The sequence below is a fragment of the Urocampus carinirostris genome, chromosome 14 (assembly GCF_059441175.1).
Source record: "Urocampus carinirostris isolate Australia breed hairy pipefish chromosome 14, RoL_Ucar_1.0, whole genome shotgun sequence".
Lineage (NCBI taxonomy): Eukaryota > Metazoa > Chordata > Actinopteri > Syngnathiformes > Syngnathidae > Urocampus > Urocampus carinirostris.
This window is the reverse complement of record NC_142362.1, coordinates 16,140,955-16,161,675: the sequence shown is the minus strand read 5'-3', so window position 1 is coordinate 16,161,675 and position 20,721 is coordinate 16,140,955. Positions and strand designations below refer to the sequence as shown.

At 37.8% G+C, this 20,721-nt stretch overlaps 1 protein-coding gene across 1 annotated transcript; it reads right to left on the bottom strand.

Annotated features, from left to right (window-relative positions):
- Positions 1 to 1,130: 1,130 nt before the first annotated feature.
- Positions 1,131 to 20,047, bottom strand: slc38a11 (solute carrier family 38 member 11). Its single transcript, XM_088352889.1, has 12 exons — positions 19,906 to 20,047; positions 19,714 to 19,834; positions 17,284 to 17,358; positions 17,066 to 17,200; positions 13,718 to 13,783; positions 13,549 to 13,655; positions 11,924 to 12,003; positions 11,774 to 11,844; positions 6,779 to 6,940; positions 5,547 to 5,659; positions 5,307 to 5,438; positions 1,131 to 3,290 (listed from the first exon to the last, which is right to left on the bottom strand). The coding sequence occupies exons 1-12, from the start codon at positions 19,915 to 19,917 to the stop codon at positions 3,051 to 3,053; spliced, it is 1,314 nt and encodes a 437-aa protein (XP_088209015.1). The 5' UTR covers positions 19,918 to 20,047; the 3' UTR covers positions 1,131 to 3,050.
- Between the last annotated feature and the right edge of the window lie 674 nt (positions 20,048 to 20,721).

Here is a 20,721-nt window from a genome sequence, read left to right as displayed (position 1 = left end):
TTGTAAGAACAAACGACGTTTGTAGGCCGTACAACCTTTGCAATAGTACATGAGTCAATTCGTTCAAAGGAGAAAAATAATTTTGCATTGCCGGAAACTCAGCAAAATGTAACGTGATGTCAAGTTTTGGACATGTTTGATATTGATTTAGTTGCCACACTTGGGATTGCTGTTGCTCACTGTTGTTTCAAGCGTTGCTCACCGACTTTGTGTGAACGCTTAGACCCGTGGAAAATTAGAGGGAAGATTGGCTGCAACCAATGTATAAATAGACTGAACCATTTGGCAATTTAATGCAGGGGGTTGCAAGGGTCTTACTTAGCTGATAGACCGCACAGGATGCTGTTGGTGCGTGCCTGCGCAAACCTTTAGTGGTAGCGTCAGTGACTTCGGATAGTGAAAAACTGATTGTAAAACGAGGAGGAGTTAGTTGGACGTGAACTTCGTATACTGAAACATTCATAAGACGGGTCGATCGTAAGAAGAGGTACCACTGTATTGCTATATTTCAGACTTCAAAATAAAAACTTGAAATATTTTCCAAGAATCAACAACAAGTGAGATACAATTGTGAAAAGAAAACGAATCCATCCAACATTTTGTGTTGTGCTTACAAATAAAACATTGAAAACTGGGCGTTGCAAAAATATTGGCTCCCTTTGAGTTAATACTTACATTATACATCCTCGTTTTGCACCTCTTGAAACATAGATATTGTCCCATTCTTCCTTACAAAACAGCTCAAGTTCCTTCAAGTTTTGTGGTGATTGTACACAGTATTTTTCAGTTATTCCCCAAAATGCTCTAAGCAGGGGTTGGGAACCTTTGAGACCCAAAGTTAGAAATAGGAGCAAAAATATATAAAAAAAAAAAAGAGAAACTCACACCATATATTTTAAGACAAAATTCAACAAAACTGCCAAACCCGCTCTAAAGACCAAAATCTCATTCTTCAGGACAATTTATTTAACTTTGTGTCATTTGATGATTTGATCAAACCTATAAAATAGGAAAAATGCCAGAGTCTGTGTTCCATATCAATATGAATATACCACTTAAGATTTGGGTATTACTCGAGACAGCTGAGGCTCATTTTGACCGTTATTTTCGTCCTAAATAATGGTTTCAAAACAAGGTGCAAGCAAAGTTCTTTTGTAAAAATGTCACAAAATACTGCAAACACTAAGGATATTGTGGTATTTACCTTCGGCGTAGACTGCACTGAGTGAGAGAAAGAAGGAAGTGCCTTACTCTGTGTGCAGAGATCCGCCTACCTCTACTGCTCAGGCAATCAAATTGATCAGTGTGTTTTCATCAAAAAATATTTCAACAGTGAACATACATGGTTTAATGAGATTCCGTTTAAAGGGTTTCTTAGCGAGCTACTGACAAAACAGGGTATAAGGGTGTGACATCCTGACTGTAAGCTGTGTTGAGAATGTGCCCTATTTATACTGGACTGAACCATTTAAATGGGTAGAGTTGCTTCAGCTTTGCATGTACCAAGTCAGGATTAAATCATTTTACATTGGAATGCCGCAAACAGATATGCATTGGTTAAATTTTATCTCCAAACCATATGTACTGAAAAGAGCCATGGCTTGCGAGCAATAAGTTCCCAACCCCTGTTGTATAACATTGAGGTCTGGACTTTGGCTCAGCCATCCTAACAGCTTTACAGTATAGTGTTAGTTTCAAACCATCCCATTTTCCCATTAACTCTAACAATCTTCCCAGTCCCTGCTAAAGAGAAAGAAATCCCAGATTATGTTGCTCCCACCACCATGTTTGACATTGGGGATGGTATTCTCAGGGTGATGCGCAGTGTTACTCTAACGCCAAATCGAACACTTTGCATTTAGCCCAAAAAGTTAATCTATTGTCACATCTATCCAGAGCATAACATGTTATATTTTTATGGTATTCCTTCAGTATGAGCTTTATTTTTGCCACTCTTCCATAAAGAGCAGAGTTATGCAGTGTATGACGAATAGTTGTTTTATACACAGATTGTTGCATTTATATAAAGCTTTTCAAGTCACTGAAGAGCTTCCTAAGCGCCTTACAATGTACTTCACACCTGAAACATTTACCCATTCAGTCACACACCGATAGTGGTGTCAACCATGCAAGGCACCTACCTGCTTATCAGGGCCATTAGAGGTTCAGTGTATTGGCCGAGGACACTTCGACATTCAGCTCGGAGGAGCCAGTAATCGAACCTGCGACCTCTTGGTCCCAAGATGAGCATTCTACCTTATGAACTTCTCTGGTTAATTTTCTCTTTGTTTCGTACATTAGTTTAGAAGGACAGTGGTTTTATGCTTTCTCCATTTTGATATTATTGCTCACACAATGCTCTGGGAGATGTCAAAATCTTGCGAAATCTTTTTGTATCGTAATTGTTCTTTGACATTTTCCACAACTTTATTCTGGACCTGCCTGGTGTGTTCTTTGGTCTTCATACTGCTGTCTTTTGCCCAGTCTTTCCTTTTACAGACCTCTGTGCCCATCACTGAGCAGGTGAATTCAAACTGACATAAAGGTGCACTTTGTTTGTCTCTGTTAGTTCTTTAGGTCAACATTGGATCATTCATAAGTCACCAGGGAACTTCTGGAGTCAGTTAGCTGAGCTGAGAGAACAGGGGCCCAATGCTTTTGCAACACCCACCTTTCTGTTTTTTCTCAGTAAATATGAAATAATTTGGTTCCACATCACAACTGTGTCTCAAATGTTGTTGGTTCTTAGATAATGTTTTCAGTCTTATTGCTAGCTTTTATAGCTATAGCTGAAATGTGGCAATATGACAAAAGGTTCTTCGGGGTCGGGGCAATACTTTCGCTAGGCACTATACAGATGAGGAGTTCCTAGGAAACGATTGGGGTAAAAAAAAAAACAATCTCCCCCAACCACTAAGTTATAAGTATTGCTGTTCAATTCCATGTTGTAAAACAGCCGGCAGTGCAAAAAAAACCACGAAAAAGGCATTTACAAAGAATCCCCTCTCCAGTTTAAATCACAATGTGATCCAAGTCCTCGTGAGTTGCAGTCAAACAGGCGGCGGAGTGGCAGAAACGTTAGTGTTGCTGCAGTAAAACATTTCCTTTCCGTGTGAGCAGTCCTGAGGGTTGAGGCCAGTCATTGTAAGTCCGGTTACCATGACGAAGACCCCAAGGACGATCAAGAAACTGGGCCCAAGATTTTCGTTGTGGTACCAGCGTCCGGGGCAGATTTTGAGGTAGCAAGCTGAGGGGAGGATGAAGATAAGAGGCGTGGCGCTCAGAACACCCTGAATGGTAAGGTACAACAACACAATGAGGTCAAAAAAATATAATAAACCAAATATTGAGGCAGTGCTGTAGTTGACCAAAGATAATGGATCGTGGCCGCACAATTGCAGAAAAAAAACAAAAGACAAAAAATACTGCACTTTGCCTGATAATACTCACACCAACATGTGATCGGGGATAATGAACCATGGTCAAAACAGTGCAGTTCCTTTTGGGCGGACCAGTAAAGTTAGCTAGTTCGCGCTTGCAGCAGTAGCCGACCGGGGATAATGGATTGTGGCTGCACGGCTGCTGTTCGGTTTTGGCGGAAAATAATACAAAAAATGCCCTGCCATGCATGACACAAATTTGCTCCCTCTGCCTCCCCTTCTCAGCAATAGATGACTGGGGATAATGGAATACAGCCAAAACAATGCAGTTCATTTTAAAAAAGGGCCACAATATCACACTTCAGCAGCCTGAACAAAAAAAAAACGCTCTGCTTGACCCTGTTCTCAGTATGAGTCGAACGGGGATAATGGATTGCGGTGACAACTGTGTGTGTCATTTGAGCCCAGCTGGAAAGGCACAGCTCCAAACAAATTTCCTTTTGCTTGTCCCTGCTTGCGGCAAAAGTCAACCAGGGATAACGGATTGTGGTCCGTCCGAGTGCAGTTCCATTGGACAGAAGGGAAAAAAAGAGTCCCCAGCCTTGACCAAAAAGCAAACTGCCTGTCCCTGCTCGTAGACACATGCGATCGAGGATTAAGTCAAGTCGTGTTTATTTGTATAGCCCTTAATCACAAAGAGTCTCAAAGGTCTGCACAGAGGACAGATTATTGCAAACCACAGACTTGTTACACCATCCCCTGATCTAAAACCTACATGAGGGCAAGAAAAAACTCAAATCCTCAATATGAGGAAAATGAAAAAACCTTGAGAAGGGACTTCACATTAAGGATTTTTCTCAATCCACAATGACTGATGCCGCAACGTACATATCGTGAAGTAGCAAGGTATTACAGTACAGTGGAACCTCGGTTTTCGAACGCCTCTCAGTTCGAACAAATCGGTGTCCAACTAAAAATTTCGATAAATTCTTGCTTCGCTGTTCGGTCAAAAAAATCAGAGTTCGAACGCCGGTAACGCGTGAGTGCGTACACTAGGGTGCGATGCTGAGCGGCGTACGGGTGTTTTAGCCCCTTATTATGCCTCCGAAGAAAGTCAGTGCAAGCAGCAAAGTTGCTACAGGTGAAAAAAGAAAAGTAGTGCGTACAAGTATTGCATTTAAGAAAGAGCGCCTTCTGCTGACCACCACAAAGGTAAGAAATCCTATTCATAAGATTACGATAACGCGAACGTACGATTAGCCTGGGTTAGCTTTAAGTTCACGTCAAACATTCAGGGTGTTGGAACGGAGCCCAACATTCAGGGTGTTGGAACGGAGCCCAACATTGTGGGTGTTGGAACGGAGCCCCCTTTCCAATGAACCGCTCACCACTTGTTGTGGAGACCCGGGTGTTAAATGACTTGTAAACGACCTGATTTTTTTATTTTTACATGTTTATGTTAGGGTAATATACTCGTACGGAAGATTACGATAACGCGAACATACGATTAGCCTGGGTTAGCTTTATGTTTACGTTAAACATTCAAGGTAAACATTCAGGGTGTTGGAACGGATTAAAACGATTTTACATTACTTTTAATGGGAAAAATGATTTTGGTGATTGAACAAATCGGTTTTTGAACAGGGTTCTGGAACAGATTATGGTCGAGAACCGAGGTTCCACTGTATATGTAGTATAGTGTGACATAGGAATCTGTTGTCAACAGTCATGTAAAATATTCATTCTGATTTCTCTGATTAGCACCCGGGAAACAGAAGACAGTTTGCTGATTGGTTTGAGTGTACGGGCACTTTTAAAGTGATTCTGTAATTCCGCAAAGTATGCAAAATTTCCCAGTGAAAAAATAATATAATAAATATGTAAAGGACCAAAAAGTCATTATTGCGGAGAAAAAAAAATACTTACATTCAACTCCAAAACAATCCCCAGACAGTCGTAGGCCAAAGATATTCCTGTACAAACCGCAACTATGATCACCGTAACGGACACGTGCTCCAATTTTGAAAGCTCGCGTCCACAAATTGAATTTGAAAGCACCTGGAAAGAAGAAATTGAGGTTACACATAAAAATCAAATGTATTTTTCTTTCTATACTCCAAAAGGAGAAAAATGTTAACAATTAAATAAAAAAACACTTTACGTTACCTCCCGAGTCACAAAACATTCCAGCGGAAATGTCGTGATGATGCTGAGACCAAAACAGAAGCGAGCGAAGGTTGCCAGGTTATCGTTCCTGCAGTAGTTTTCAAAGATGTCCCCTAGCCACACAAACATCAACAAAGTTCAAAACAGTTTGAGGGTGCCAAGCACTGTTCCCTCTAAGCTGCGCGCGTGCGCGATTGTGCACTGCTCGCACATTCTCAGTGCACAAGAAAATCGAGCCAGCGCACAAAAATGAGGGCTCAAAATCACTAATTAAGAAGCGACTTAAGTCAAAGTTACAGTGCATGAAGGTAAAAAAACACGGGTTCCCCCAACCTTGTGTCCTAAATGCAGTATTTTGAAGTCGAGTCGAAGTATAACGAAGTTGAGTAAAGTTAGTAGAGTTTGTCGAGAACCAGCTTCTTCGGCTCGGCTGACTAAAAGGAACCGGCTCTTTCGGGTCCTAAACGGCTCTTCAGGTTGTTTTTGCTTCTTTAATCCCAACATGACCAAATATTATGTAAAACTATGCACAAAATGACTTGAAAGAAGGGGGGAATAGATAAAAAAAGAAAAAAATACCAAAATGAAAACGTAGTGAAAAGCTGAGAAAAAAAGAAACAAAAGGAAGAGAAAAAAAGAAGGAAAAATTTGGAAAAAACCCAGAAAAAAGTAAATAGAGAACAACAAAAAAAGTAACAGCTCAGAAAAAATAAACACAATGAGACTTTTTTTAAAGGAATTAAAAAAAAAGTAGAAAAAAAACACTTAAAAAAGAAGAAAAAGTTTGTGTTGCATTCAAATAATTTCCAATTATGTCAAGTGAATCTTGTTGCCAACATTGTACTTCCACTAAAAAATGTGATTAAGTACAGTTCTGTATCTTGCAACTGACTAAATAAGCCCCCCAAAATGTTAATATTATGCGACAAAATATATCAGGAAAAAAAAAGAAATGGATATCTTGTGAAAGAATTGTAAGAACAAATGACGTTTGTAGGCCGTACAATCTTTGCAATAGTACATGAGTCAATTCATTCAAAAGAGAAAAATAATTTTGCATTGCTCAGCAAAATGTTTTGGACATGTTTGATAATTAATTATCTTGCCACACTTGGGATTATGGTTGCTCACTGTTGTTTCAAGCGTTGCTCACCGCCTTTGTGTGAACGCTCAGACCCGTGGAAAATTACAGGGAACATTGGTGCCAAGTGAATACAAAAACACACAAATACCTTGCGTGTATCCCGTGAAAGTGACATAGCCCCCCAATGCAAAAGCGGCGCTAATGATGAGCGCCGAGCCCACTGAAAGGTGAGTGACTCGGGTCCAGTTGGCAAGCGTGGGCTGCTCCAGGGAGCCGTAGATTAGAAAGCTGTTGTGGTGGCAGATGAACGCTGAGGGGAGGACACAAGAAGGGCAGAAAGTCAACACTTTATATAACCCAAAAAACAATGCTGTTTAAAAAGAGTTCCGGAAAAAAGGTTTGGTATTTTGTTTCATTCTGAAAATAAAAACTAGTAAAGAATTATTACAAAATATACTACTACAGTAATACTCATCTCATTTCATTAGCTGCACCGCTTATCCTCAGTAAGGTCGCGGGGTTGCTGGAGCCCATCCCAGCAATCATCGGGCAGTGCAGACACCCTGAACTGGTTGCCAGCCAATCGCAGGGCACACTCGCTCATTCACACCTAGGGACAATTTGGACCCGCCAATTCACCTGAAATGCATGTCTTTGGAATGTGGGAGGAAACCGGAGTGACCGGAGGAAACCCACACAAGCACGGGGAGAACGTACAAACTCCGCACAGTAAGTCCGGTAGCTGGATTTGAACCCACACAGGAGGTTCCCAAGACTTAGAACTGTGCCGCACACGTGCTAACCACTGTGCCTCCGTGCTGCTCTACAGTAATACTATATTACAAAATACTACAACCCAATTATTTACTCCAATAATACTACTTTGGAAATACTACAAAAATTCTACAAAAATACTGCTAAAATACTGCTTTCGAAATACATCAAACATACTTTTACTAAATACTAAAAAATACCAATACATAAAACTATAATATAAAAAACTACTAGACCCATTTAACCAACAAAAATACTACTATAAGATGTTTACAACAGATATAATGCAAATTACACCTAGCGACACTACAAAAAATCATTTATAGAAATATCACAAAAATACTACAAAAATAAAACTACAGTAACACTGTACTACAGAAATAATACAGAGATACAACAAACATAATAATACTACAGTAATACTACAAAAATACTATAATCATAAAACTACTGTAATACAGTAGTACAAAAATACCACGAAAATACAAGACATTTACAACAAGAATCTAAAAAGTACTACAGAAATATTAAAAAAATACTACAGCAATACTATATTACAAAATACTACAACCGAATTATTTACTCAAAAAATACTACTATGGAAATACAACAAATATACTGTTTTGGAGATCCTTCAATTATACTTCTACTAAAATACTAAAATAAAAAACCAATACATAAAACTATAATATAAAAAAATACCAGAGAATTATCACTACAAAAATACTACTACAAGAAGTTTACAAAAGAGATACTGCAAATTACACTTATAGTGACACTACAAAAAATCTCCTATGTAAATATCACAAAAATATGACAAAAATAAAACTACAGTAACACTGTACTACAAAAATACTACAAAAATACTAAGGATGTGCAACAAACATTCTTATATGGAAATACTACAAAATACGACGGAGATCGTACAAAAATACTAAAAAATAATATTGCAATACTACAAAAATACTGTAATTTCAAAACTACAGAAATACTAAGAAATACTATGATGTGAAAAACTACGTGAAAAACCCCTCAGAAATACTACAAAAATAGTAAAAAAATAACACTACAGTAAAACTATAAAAAAAAACTTCATAAAAATCTGACTTCAGAAATACTAAAAAACTTTAAAAAACCCTACAGTAATACTTCAAAACTAAATGACAAATGAAGTGCTTAAAACAAGGACCTGATATACTATTTTGCTCTAATTGTGATTGTTTCTAAACCAGTTTGATGAAACGAATCTATTTCAAAAGAAGTATAACATGTCACATGCGGCCCCTGACTCCAATTAGGTTCCCACCCCTGGAGTAGAACATGGAATGAGTTCTAGTAGGTATAGAAATGATCATGTAATAGGGGCCCCAAATATCATTTTGCTTAGGGCCCCATGAAGGCTTGGGCCGGTCCTGCATACCGTATCCCAGGGCGTTCTACTGTATTTCTACTTTAACCCACTCAGTGCCCTTGTGCAAGGCAGATATTTTCGTGGTTGACTGAGCCTAATTTAACCCCTACTTCTAATAATTACAACTTAGTGATAACATAATAGTAACAACATATTAATAATAAGTTAAGTTAAATATTCTAGAAAATGTTGATCAGCCTGGTAGCACCCCGTGCTATTAGGTTGGTGACCCCAGATGTCTTATTGACAGTTTTCGTAAAGGGTTTCTTTCCTTCGGGCACCCTGGACTAAGAAAACCATCGGCACCTCTGTTCTCTTCACAGGAACTTGTTTTTTAATGCAATTCTTGACTTCCAATGCATTTGTCTCATGGTTAATATTCTCCTTAAGGCTCCACTGACAATAAGTGAAGTTGCAATCCAAAACAATCATCAATGGAAAGCTCTGTAAGAGAACAAAACACGTTTTGTCCCCTTATGTTTCGCTCCTTAGAAGCAAATTGCCATCGGCAAATGTTTTTTTCAAAGGGGTTTTAGAATTATGGTTCTTTTCAAAATATCAGGATTTGGAAAAGAGCCAAGAATAACAGGAATCTGTATATAACCAAAACCCAATGAATGGATTTTGATTTGTTTTCCTCAAACTCGAACATTCTTCAAATCATTAGATTTGAGTTTTCCAGGGAAAGAAAAAACTGGAGCATTCCAAAAACATTTGCTGTGGGAATGCAACAATATCTAAACTTGAGGACACCATAAGTATGTCATGATTACAGATGTGAGGCACCGAAGCCTGCCCCAGACGCTGATCGGCTACCTGTCACTTTTTATACTTTTTATACCCCCGTCTTCCTGTCACAGGTTGTCAGTCCGTCTGCGCACCTCAGCTTACGCTAGGCAAGCTTTTCGACCCCGACTCTCTCCTGTTCTGATTCCCGTCTGTTTCCCGGCTCCGACCCCTTTTCTGACCACGATTTTCTCTCCCCGTGCCGGCTACTGATCTGTTTTTTCCACTCTCGACAACGCCATCGCTCACCACGGAAATACCACTTACGCGTCTGAACAACCTGCTCCCCGCAGGCAGCGATCTACGGATCGTGTGCACTATCCTTTCCCTTCTTCTCTATAAAACTAAGAGAAACATATGCAAGTGTAAAACCTGCCTTTGATTCCCTGGGTTGCCACACCTTGTACAAACGGCTTTGGAGGTCCATGCTGTCAAGTCGCTTTTTGGCAATTCCAAGTGGCTCCCTGGTGCTTTTTCAACAAACCACAACCCCAACAACTTCGCCCATGGAGAATGCTTGGCAATGCCGGGCCATTATGCTTGTTTGAATATATTCTTAATTTGTTTCTCTGGTAAAACAGGAGACATCATCTAAGAATTTAATTATCATGTCATGTCCTGCACGGTTGTCATGGCGCCCAGCTGGCCCCGCCCCTTCACACCGGCTGACCTGCATTTTCCTGATTACTCCTATGGGTACTTAAAAGCGCCTTTTGGAACTGCCCTTGGCCAGATCGTTGTTTACCCTTGTTGAAAACCTGTTCATGCCTGTTTGATACCTGTTTAAGCTTGTTGTGCTTGTTGGACTTTGTTGCACTTCGGTGTAATATTCTGAGAGATTCCTGCAAGTTCTGTTTAATCCCGTTAAATGCCTAGTCTGTAGTTTTGCCAGCATGTGAGCCTGCTTTGTTTTGTTTGTCAATTAAAGTGACGGATCGTCTACGCAAATGAGTTCCAACTTCCTGCTTCCTGACCCGTTTCGTGACAAATCAGACATAATGTGTTTGTCTTGTTTGTTCGTGCACATAATCCCACAAATGACCTTATGTAGATTGTGGATCATTTTGTTCTTATTCTAAGAATTATATCCTACTTTCATAAGAAATAAAATATAAAATTAGAACAACACTTCGCTATTTGCCATATTGGACATTTTTTCTGAAGTATTATTTTAATTTATGTCATGATTACTGATTCGGGGCACCTACGCCGGCCTTGTTGGCGCCAACAGCCACGGGACTTGATTGGCTGTTGGACTCTTTTCAAACTTCCGTCTTCCGAAAGCCATCAGACCGTCTGCGAACCTATGCTCTCAGCTAGGCAAGCCTTTGTACTCTCCGACACTATCCTGCCCTGTTTCCTGCCTGATACCTGTTGCCGACCTCTTTTCTCGACCTGTTTCTGTTTTTGCTCCTCTGCCCCGGCCATCGACCTGTTTTTCTCGCTGCCAACGACTCCCCTCGCTCGACACGGAAGTGCCACTTCCGCGTTACTGCTATCTGCTGCCCGCGACTGACAATCATCGGATCGTGGATGCAAGCACTGTTCTCTTTCTTAATAAAAACTGGGCAAAACGAACACAATTGGGTCCCGTCTCCGTTCCTGGTTTGCGAAAATGTAACCAGAAAAAAAGTGAAATACATTGTAAAAAATATATACAGTACAGTAACTCTACCAGAGTAAAATACGCATTGTCAAAGTGTTTTAACTCCTCTGGTGTTCTTCAAACAATGGATAAAATAAAATGGAACACAATAATCTCCAGTGTTGATAAAACAAATAGAGTTCACATAGGTTTTACAGTTAAAAAAACAGCGGAGGTGTTACGTAAAAAAAATTGTGTTGAATGTGATTTACACAGAATCTATTAAATCTGAACTCTTCAGTGTTGAATTTCAAAACACCAAAGGTGTGACTTTTCACCTAGTGTAAAACATGACGCTTTAGTGCACTGTAGTGTAAAATAATATCTCTTATCAGAGAAAATATATCTCTACATTCAGTGTACATTTTAAACCCTGAAGATTTTTTTCTCAATGAAAAAAATCAACAGCACTATTGAACTAAACAGCATAAAATGCGTGGAAACAATGGCAAACTACAACGAGAATACCACGGTGGTTTGAATATCACAATATCGTTTTTGTTTCATTTTCGGGGATGGCGACTTACCAAAAGACATGACGCCGATTGCCTGGATTGCGTTCCATTTGGCAAAGAGCCACGCGTCCTCCGTTGAGGGGCTAGAAGAAAAAAAACGCACTGTTTTGAAGTCCGTTTCATATTTTCCCTTTGGCACTTCATTTTGAATTGAAATTTTACATTTGCGGTCCCAGAGTAGCTGCCCTGAAGATGACAATGACCAGGATGATTAAGGTCAGGGCCATTGACAGGAAGGACACCTAGCAAAGAAAATAGAACCTTGAGAGCAGGGGTGGTAAACATGCCACTCACGGGCTGGAAAAGGCCCACCAAGGGATTGAATCCTGCCCGCGAAACAACGCTGAGAGAAGCGTGAGGGTAAAACAAGCTGCAAGTTTTCTCTCTGTCTCTTTAGTTCTTCTCTCTTATTCTCTCTCTCTCTTTCTCTTCCTTTCTCTCTCTTTCCTTCTCTTTTTTTCACTTTTCACTCTCTCTTGAGCAGTAAAAGAAAAATATTTAGATTTTTTTGAGCGAGCCACACCATATATTTGAAGACGAAATTCAACAAAACAGCCAAACCTGCTTTCCAGACCAAATCTTAATTTTTAAGCGCATTTTATTTCCAGGGTTGGGTAGGGTTACTTTAACGGGAATACTTTCAATTACTTTTGGATTACTCCAATACCAAATATGCTAATAAAAGACAAAAGAAACTAAATATGAATACAATTATAACTCACAACACGTGGTAAGCTTTCTCTCCTGGCTTTGATCTCTTTGATCTCCGGCAAAACTAACATAAAATGTGACAGAAACAAAATGAAAATAAATCCAAACAACTTGCCAGCATCATTTTTGCCGTTCCATGTATTCTGTTGCTCCCCAAGCCTGCACAAAATTTAGTAATTTTATTCATATTTAGTTTCTTTTGTCTTTTATTAGCATATTTGGTATTGGAGTAATCCAAAAGTAATTGAAAGTAATCGAGTTAAAGTAACCCTACCCAACCCTGTATATTTCACAGTGTGACGTAAGATGATGAGGTAAAATCTATGAAAAAATAATTGTTTCAAAATCTGTCCCATATCAATATAAATATACCACTTCAAACTTGTCTCCTTTCTGCGATCCTAAATGATGGTTTTTAAAACTAAGTGCAAGCAAAGTTCTTTAGTAAAAATGTTCCAAAATGCTGCAAACAGGAATACCAACATTTTTATTTTTTTATTTCCATAGGAGTATTTTTGTAATATTTCTGTAGTCGTGTTATTATAGTAATATGTAGTGGTATTTTTGTAGTATTTTTGTAGTACTTCCATAGTAGTATTTCTTTGTCATATTTCTTTTCTATTTTTGTAGTATAACTGTAGTTGTATTTTGGCAGTATTTCTGGGATCATATTTCTGTAGAAGTAATTTGTATTACAGTATTACTGTAGTAGTATTTCTTTAGTATTTCTATACTTTTTGTCTTTTTAGATTGAAAGCAAAATAATATATGAGGTCCCTGTTTTTAAGCACTTTATTTGATATTTATTTTTGTAGTTATTTTGTAGTATTTTGTTGTCGACACACAAAAAGACAGTGGGGACAAAGTTGGCAAAGGAAAAACATGTTTTTGTTAGTAGCGCTATATTGACTATTGTTTTTAACTAGTTTTGTTTGGAGGGCCGGATTCAAAAACCTGCCGTGCCGCATGTGGCCTGAGGGCCGTAGTTTGCCTGCCCCTGATCGAATCGGTTTTCAGTAGAAAAAAACATTTATCTTGCATCCTTACATTAATCCCTGTTTATTAAAAGCACCAACCTTGCCGAGCTTCTCAATATTCCGATAAAGCGAAAGAGGAAGCGTGAATATTACAGTGGACATCACAATGACAAAACGGCGGTCGGCGATGATGTGATCCGGACCCACTGAGGACAAACCGATTTTTAGTTAGGTACAAATTGGAAGAATCTGAAGCCATTTTGAGTACCTCCAGGAATTCTCTGAAACACTTTGGTGATTGTATCGCCTGTTGTTATGTTGTAGCTGATCATTGCTGGGAAAGAAAATCATAAGGTTATTAAGAATGATGCTTATCTATGGACTAAGATCGCTGTCAAAAAGGCATACCCAGAAAAAGATATAAAAAGAAGATTTGAATCAGTGAAAAACGATTCGTACCTGGAATAATAGTCCTAGTGTGTGAATCAAAAAGATATGTGTTGAAAATTGAACTAGTTTTCCGTCCCCCAGAAGTATGTGTGACGTCATCGTAATTTGAATATCACTGCGTTTCGTACTTGTAAATCTGCGCGTGGTTCTTTGTTTTATAACAGTAACCCAGGGGTCGGGAACCAATGGCTCGTGAGCCATTAGTGGCACTTTTCATGAGTACATCCGGTTCGCGGACCAAATTTAGCTCTTGCTCCATCGAATATTGTACACAAGGAGCCAAAACAACACTGATATAACACAGTTTTTGGTCCGGTATATATAGGGCATGTTTCCATAGGGCAGTGGTCATTACATTCTGGAAAGGTCACCGGTTCGAGGCCAGGTGGAAATGTATGATGGCCTGGAGAGGGATGGCCCCCACCAGGCTGCACTTTCCCAAGACACACCACAGGAATTGGTGCCCCTAAGACCCTAGTGGTTAAGTGATCCAACCAACCAACCAACCATGCAAAGGGCACAGTGTGAACTACAGTATACACTTGAGGTGTTACAACAACAGACCTTGTTTTGGCTCTATGTTGCTAAGGAATCCTTTAAATAGATGATCATCAAACAATGTATGTTCACTGTTGAGGTACTTTATAATGAAAAGCCACAGAACCAACTGTAAGAAGCCAGCCAAGCAGCTAGAGAAATTTGATGGAGCGAGCGGTATGATGGATGGAGGCACTCTTTTCTCTCCGGCCAGTGCTGGCTCCTCCGAAGGTATATACTGTGCGTAGGTTATCCTTGCTTGTAGTATTTTGTGACATTTTTACAAAAGAACTTTGCTCGCACCTTGGTTTGAAACCATTATTAAGGGCATGAATAAGGGTCAAAATGGGCGTCAACACTCTTTAGAAACTGCAGGAAGGGGATACATTTTAAGTGGTATATTTATATTGACATGGGACACAGGGTCTGGCATTATTATTTCATACATTCTATGAAATCTTCAAACGTCACACAGTGAAATAAATTATGCTGAAGAATTAGCTTTTGTCTGGAGAGGAGGTTTTTTTTAGTTTTGTTGTATTTTGTCTTAAAATATATGGTGTGTCTCTCTCTCAAGAAGAAAAATTGAAATATTTAGCTTCGTTGGCTCATGGAGTCAAAAAGGTTCTTGACCCCTGCTGTAACCTGATTCGTCCTTGGAATTTTTCGGGGTTCCCCAGGATTTTTTCATTCAAATTCAAGACTTTTTAAGACTTTTTCAAGACCACAATCATGAAATTTAAAACCAATCTGGCACCTGTTATGGCATACAGACGCGGGAGTGTTGGGACTGACCCCGCTGGCAACGACCCGGCCGCACCGGCACATCGAGGCAACCATTCGCCCCGACCTAGAAAACCCGAGCACGCTCCACCGTATTATAAAAATTTCAAGAGACAGTTGTATTATTTAGCGCCAACTAGTGCCGGAAAAAAAAAAAATTAAAAGGAACAATATTCGTTTAAATAAGTAATCCAAAATACAGAAAACTATGATATAAAAGTGCATTATTTTAAAATACTCGTGTCTTGAGACATTTGCATTCATTTTACATATAATGATCTAATCGTCAGCCATCTTGCTCAAAAGGTCTGGGGAAGAAAATGGGAGGTAAAATTGTGCATTTTGGTCATTTGAGTCTCCATAGTTTGTACTCTTCCTTGCACTCGTTTTTGGTTGCACTACACAATACAGCAACATCTAGTAATAATAATAATTATTATTATCATATTATTATAATAATAAACATTGTTCATTTAATGAACACAGAGCCCATGCAAAATATGGATTCATTTATAGTCAAGTCAAGTCACATTTATTTATATAGCCCTTAATCACAAATATGTATTAAAGGACTGCACAGGATTACAATTACACAATTACCTGATCTTAAACCAACATGCGGGCAAGGAACAACTCAAAAACCTCAGCGTGAGGAAAAAGAGAAACCTTGAGAAGGGACCTCATAAGTGGTAATCCCCCTTTCAGAATGACCAGGGTGAATTAGATCTAGCATTACAGTACACTTTTATACTTTTTTTTATTAAGTCTTCATGTTTTTTAAGAGCTTATTTTGTGTAGCAAATTAAAAACTATATTTGGGAACGGTGGAATATTTGTAATCAGGGCTTTTCCTTCTGGAAAAACAGATTTGACCCAGTTTCACCAAGACCCTAGCTCCAGAGGCCCCCAAGAAAATAGAGTGAGAGACCCTTAAAGAAAGTATTGTACATTAAAAAAAAGAGTCGAACCAGGGGAGGGAACCAAATTTGGATTCATTTGAATCATTTTGATGGAGTGTGTTGTATAGCAATGGCAGAGGAAGCTGAATCGTTCCCTTAAAGCACTTTTTAAATGACAATCTTTGCGAGACACTGCTGATATTTTCTTTTTTGTTTTACACATTTTCATTTATATAATTTTTTTGCATTTTTTTCAGAGGATCTGTGTCTAAATTGTTTAAAATTGAATGGTATTTTATTTTGTATTTTATAGTGTATTTAAAGCACTTCAGAGTTGATATTCTTAGGTTGGATTTTGTATTTTTTCAGGGAACGTGTTTTATTTTTTACTTTTAATCTGTTCAGTGAGTAAAAAGCTATAAGTCTTCTGTACATTTATCATTTCCTTATTGTAGATCAGCAAATATTTCAATTTATATATACTGTATATATGGATATATTATTTTTTCATGCATCCTTTATTTCACTTTAAATCCGTTATATTAGAAAAAAAAGCTAAAGGTTTATTGTTGTGTTTCATACTGCATTTATTGTTGCACTGAAAAGGAAATATTTTAGTTGCTTTGTATAAGCAACTTCAAACTTCAAATTAGGTAAACATTCACTGTAGATTGACATATACCCGAACACATTAGGACGCCCCATCTTTCCGCCCCCTGCCACGCCCCTCCATGTTTTAAGAGCTAGCTGAACTTGGTTTTTAAACACATAGGGGATTTTTTTACTTATGGGTTTTTGTTTTATACTCGTAGTTTTCAACACGGATCTTTTTGATTCACACACAAGGAACATTTTTACGTGCACTCTGTGTACACTTTTCCGATAGTGATCCATACTTATTAACTCGCTACTACCATCTCTGGCCTTAAATCAAACTGCTGTCTCACCGATGAAGGGATACAGGAACTGCAGCACTGACAAAACGAGAAATCCCGGAAAACCGAAGGCGCTCCTGACCAGCGACTGATAGCTGTTGGTCCCCGACAAGTTTCCCCCTTTTATTAGCAAGATGATGGTGTAGTCTGCAAAAAGAAGGAATCATACCCTCGTTATTATGGTAGGTCAAATTGAAGAATTTTCTGTGGGAAATGTAGGAATCGCTCACCTGTGATGAACCCGACGAAGATCAAAAGCAAGAACCCAAAAGGGAGACCCGCTTGGTTTAATGCGTACGGTAAACCTGGTCAGAAAAAAACCCCAATACATATGAAATAAAATAAACCAGTTAGAGTAATGTTTTCAAACTTTTTCTGTGACGTCGCTTTAAAAAAATAATAATTGTGAGACAAGTACTCCTAACCCTTGCCAAGCCTATTTGGGTTGGGGATATTGGAAGAAATAACTATAATAAATGTTATAAATATTTTTGAAACTCCCAATAAAAATAAAAACTATTAATATAAATGAAAATCGTGCACACTGTAAAAAATGATAATAATCCAGTTTGAAAAAAGTAATAGAATAGTCAACTGAAAACTGAAATGTTCCTGTTCCATTTTCAGATCCTTTTCAGAAGTTTCCTTTTTTATAATTGATTTCAATAAATATGTTTAGGTAAAACAAAAAGTTATAAGTTAAACTAAAAACAATTTTTTGTCATATCACTATAATAAAATAATTACGCAAATAAAATGTATTATTTCTCTTTTGTGTAAACGTCCTATGTGGCTGTGAAGAAAAATTTATAGAGAGTGTAGTAAACAAACAAATAACATAAGTTAAGCATTTTGCTAAAAGAAAAAGAAAATATATTAAAATAAGAAAAAAAATACTTACAATGATCATAATTATCTCATTCTTCGTTAGCAGAATGTTTTACTTTTTTTAGATAAAACGTTCTCAAATTGTGTTTTTTTTCTCCCTTTTAAAAATACAAAATGTATTTAAACTTTGCAAAATTGACAAGCAGCTGATAGAAGTATTTTTTAGATGGAAAAATATTTTTTAAAATGAGCAAAATAATCAACCATCTGTTGTAAGAGTGAATGAGTACAGACGCTCCCCTACTTACGACCATTCAACTTACCAAAAATGGTAGATACGAACATTTTTTTCGGGATGTCGAAAAAATATCCGGACATTGCTCTAAGTTAGATTTTGTATTTTGTTTGCACCTTTTTCCGAGTAGAGGACAGTACTGTAGTGCTTGTCCCCGCCACTACTGGAGTATGGCGCTGTGAGAGGTCACCCAGCATCCACCCCGAAGAAGAAACCCGGCTTCCTCTTCCAGTTTGTGTGTAAACATTTTATACTGTATCTCCAGCGCGCCAAGAACTTTGACATTTTTATTGTTTAATATCTTGTGCATCCATTCAATATGGTTGGTGTAAAGTGTAAAGAAGACGCGAGCCGTTTCTTTTTAAATGAAAGTGGAATAAGAAAGCTTGATGCGGTTGAGAAAACGGTCAGAACACATTTTTTTCATCAACTCTCTATTACGGAGGAGGACCTCGTGAAGCCCATCTTCCAAAAGTAAGTTAAACTTTACTTTATTTATCTTTATAGAGCAAGTTATTTTGTGAAATGTAATTTTTTTCGTACAAAACATTACAGGTTACTTATACAAGCCTTAAACATACTTGAATAAACCTTAAACATGAAGCAACTTACGAACAAATTCAACTTACAAACAATCGTCCGGAACCTATCTTGTTCGTAAGTACGGCAGCGTCTGTATAATTATGTCAGTGCCTATTTGCGGAAAATTGAGCACAGAAAGAAGGTTAAATATATTGAAATTTAAAAAATATATATATACTTAAAAACAGTATAATTATCTCAGGATACATTTGTGGAAAACTTAGCTCATTTTGTGTGTAACATTTCACATTTTTGCGATAATTTCACTAGCTTTTTGAGACAAAAAAGAATTGGAAAACGTACTTAAAAATATGCAAAATTAAATCATTAAGCAGCTGGTTGATCGTTTTGCTTATCTGAAATATTTGTTTTCAATCCCGACACTGAAAAAATTCTTTAAATTAGCAAAATATTCTACCATGCTTTAGAAGAGCTATTTTTTCTTATTTTAAGGACTTCCTTTTTTATTAAAAGTACAAGAAAAACTATATACTTGGGGAGTGTATATATCAAATGAATATCGCTATTGCGTTATATCCTAAAAATGAATAAATAAATACAAATGAAAAAAAAACTGTGGCATATATTTTAATGCTTACTTCGAAATGAATCTCAATCGAATGCTTATTCCTAATAAAGGCCAAGTTTCTAAGCTGTTGAAATAACAATGAGGCCAAATATCCACACATCAAAAAAGCCTCTGTGGTTTCTTTCAGTATTGATTCTTTTATAATAACTGTTTTTGAGGAATATCCAGACTGCAACAGAGCTGGAATTGTGCGACAAAAGAAACTTGTGGAGTTTTGTGGGGGGGCTGAAGGGTTAAGTGGGGAACCTAACAGGCGCTGGTCATATGATCAGGAGATTTAACCCCTGCACAGCAACAATACCCTGCAAGCTTTACATCGAATGAGGAGGAATCATTCAAAATAGAAAAATGAATCGTCGGCCTTACCTACTACACCGGATCCGATGATGGAATTGACGAAATTAAAGCATGCCGATATCATGGAATATTTTCCATTCTTTGTCGCTTTCTGTGAGGGAATTAGAGTGATTCCTTCTTCTGTGCTTAACTGGGAAGAAAAAGAAAGCAGTGTTGAAGGCAGAGAGCAATGTTGTTGTTTGCTGTTTATGGAAGTTTTACCTGCTGAGCCATTTGGGAGCACCTGCTGGTCCGGGATGCTGCTTGCCTGACTTGTCTTGGTGTGAAAATGTCACGCTCATGCTGGCAAAGAGCTTCTTTTAACACCACTTAAGATTTGCTCCAGGGTGAAAAAAAAGAAAAAAGGGAAAAAAAAGAAGGGGCAAAAAAGGCCTCGATGACGCCCCCGGCAGGTTGCAAGAATGAATGAAGTGATGAAGTCACCTCCCACACAGCATTCTACTAACGTGATCGTGATGCGTCATTTGTAAACCAAACGGCTGTATGAGATGACTTTTGGAAGCATCTGGGGGGAGCCGGCTCTCCACCTTTCGGAACGTTTTTTAATTTACTTTTGTAAATTTGTTAGTATGCATTTTTTAAGGGATTATGTGTTGTTGAATATGAAAAAAGTTCAAACTGTTTCGTCTTTTATCTTTTTTAGAGATCTGTAAATATTCTGATTTATATTTACTGTGTTTTTCAGGGTTTGTGTGTTTTGTAATAAATGGAATGTAAACTTTATTCTTGTATTTCATGTTATATTTGTTGTTGCACAGAAAATTATATATTTTTGATTTATAATGATACTAAATTATAAGAATGGATTTCTTTTTATGTATTTATTTGGAAAATGTTGTTTTATTATTATTATAAGTTATATAGAAAGTAAACGGACCCCCAAAACCTGTAAATTTTTAGTTTTCTTATCAGCTTTGACTTTTTTTACGTTACTTATTTAGTTTTTCTTTTGTGTCTCCCCCCAAGCTTTTTATTATCCTTTTTTTCTTATTTTCTTTTTTTTTTTCTAGCATTTCC

What these genes read in the sequence shown, in the direction of transcription:
- slc38a11 (XM_088352889.1), bottom strand. An exon ending in CATCGGATCCGGTGTAGTAG is followed by an intron (nt 17,359 to 19,713) that starts GTAAGGCCGACG and finishes TTTTCTGACCAG; the next exon opens with GTTTACCGTACGCATTAAAC. An exon ending in ATATTGAGAAGCTCGGCAAG is followed by an intron (nt 12,004 to 13,548) that starts GTTGGTGCTTTT and finishes TTTCTTTGCTAG; the next exon opens with GTGTCCTTCCTGTCAATGGC.